The sequence below is a fragment of the Eimeria mitis genome, genomic scaffold (assembly GCF_000499745.2).
Source record: "Eimeria mitis Houghton genomic scaffold, Emh_scaff4744, whole genome shotgun sequence".
Taxonomy (NCBI): Eukaryota; Apicomplexa; class Conoidasida; order Eucoccidiorida; family Eimeriidae; genus Eimeria; species Eimeria mitis.
The window spans coordinates 3222-3451 of NW_013573044.1; the positions used below are offsets into that span (position 1 = coordinate 3222).

The 230-nt window shown below is 47.8% G+C and overlaps 1 protein-coding gene across 1 annotated transcript in view; it reads right to left on the minus strand.

Moving 5' to 3' along the window:
• Nucleotides 1-97: 97 nt before the first annotated feature.
• The window catches only part of EMH_0077330 (uncharacterized protein), a gene marked incomplete at both ends in the record, with an annotated part of 888 nt that continues 755 nt past the window's right edge, over nucleotides 98-230 (minus strand). The window contains one exon of the mRNA XM_013499847.1: nucleotides 98-228. Coding sequence (XP_013355301.1) covers nucleotides 98-228 — 131 coding nt within the window. The remainder of the gene's footprint in view (nucleotides 229-230) is intronic.

Sequence of the window (230 nt, forward strand, 5' to 3'; positions counted from 1 at the left end):
ATTCCGTGTAGGTTATTATTATATAGAGAGATCATCCACTGCAGGCCGGCGATCTGATAGGGCATTAAGCAGCCCCCAACTAAACTTTTTGGTTGTTTTACTTCTTCTCTGACTGCATGCGATAAATAATAATATCTATCACGATGACCTCCTTTACCTCCTGCTGCTGCTGCTGCTGCTGCTGCTGCACCAGCTGCAGCTGCAGCAGCAGGTGACCCAGATGCTGCAAC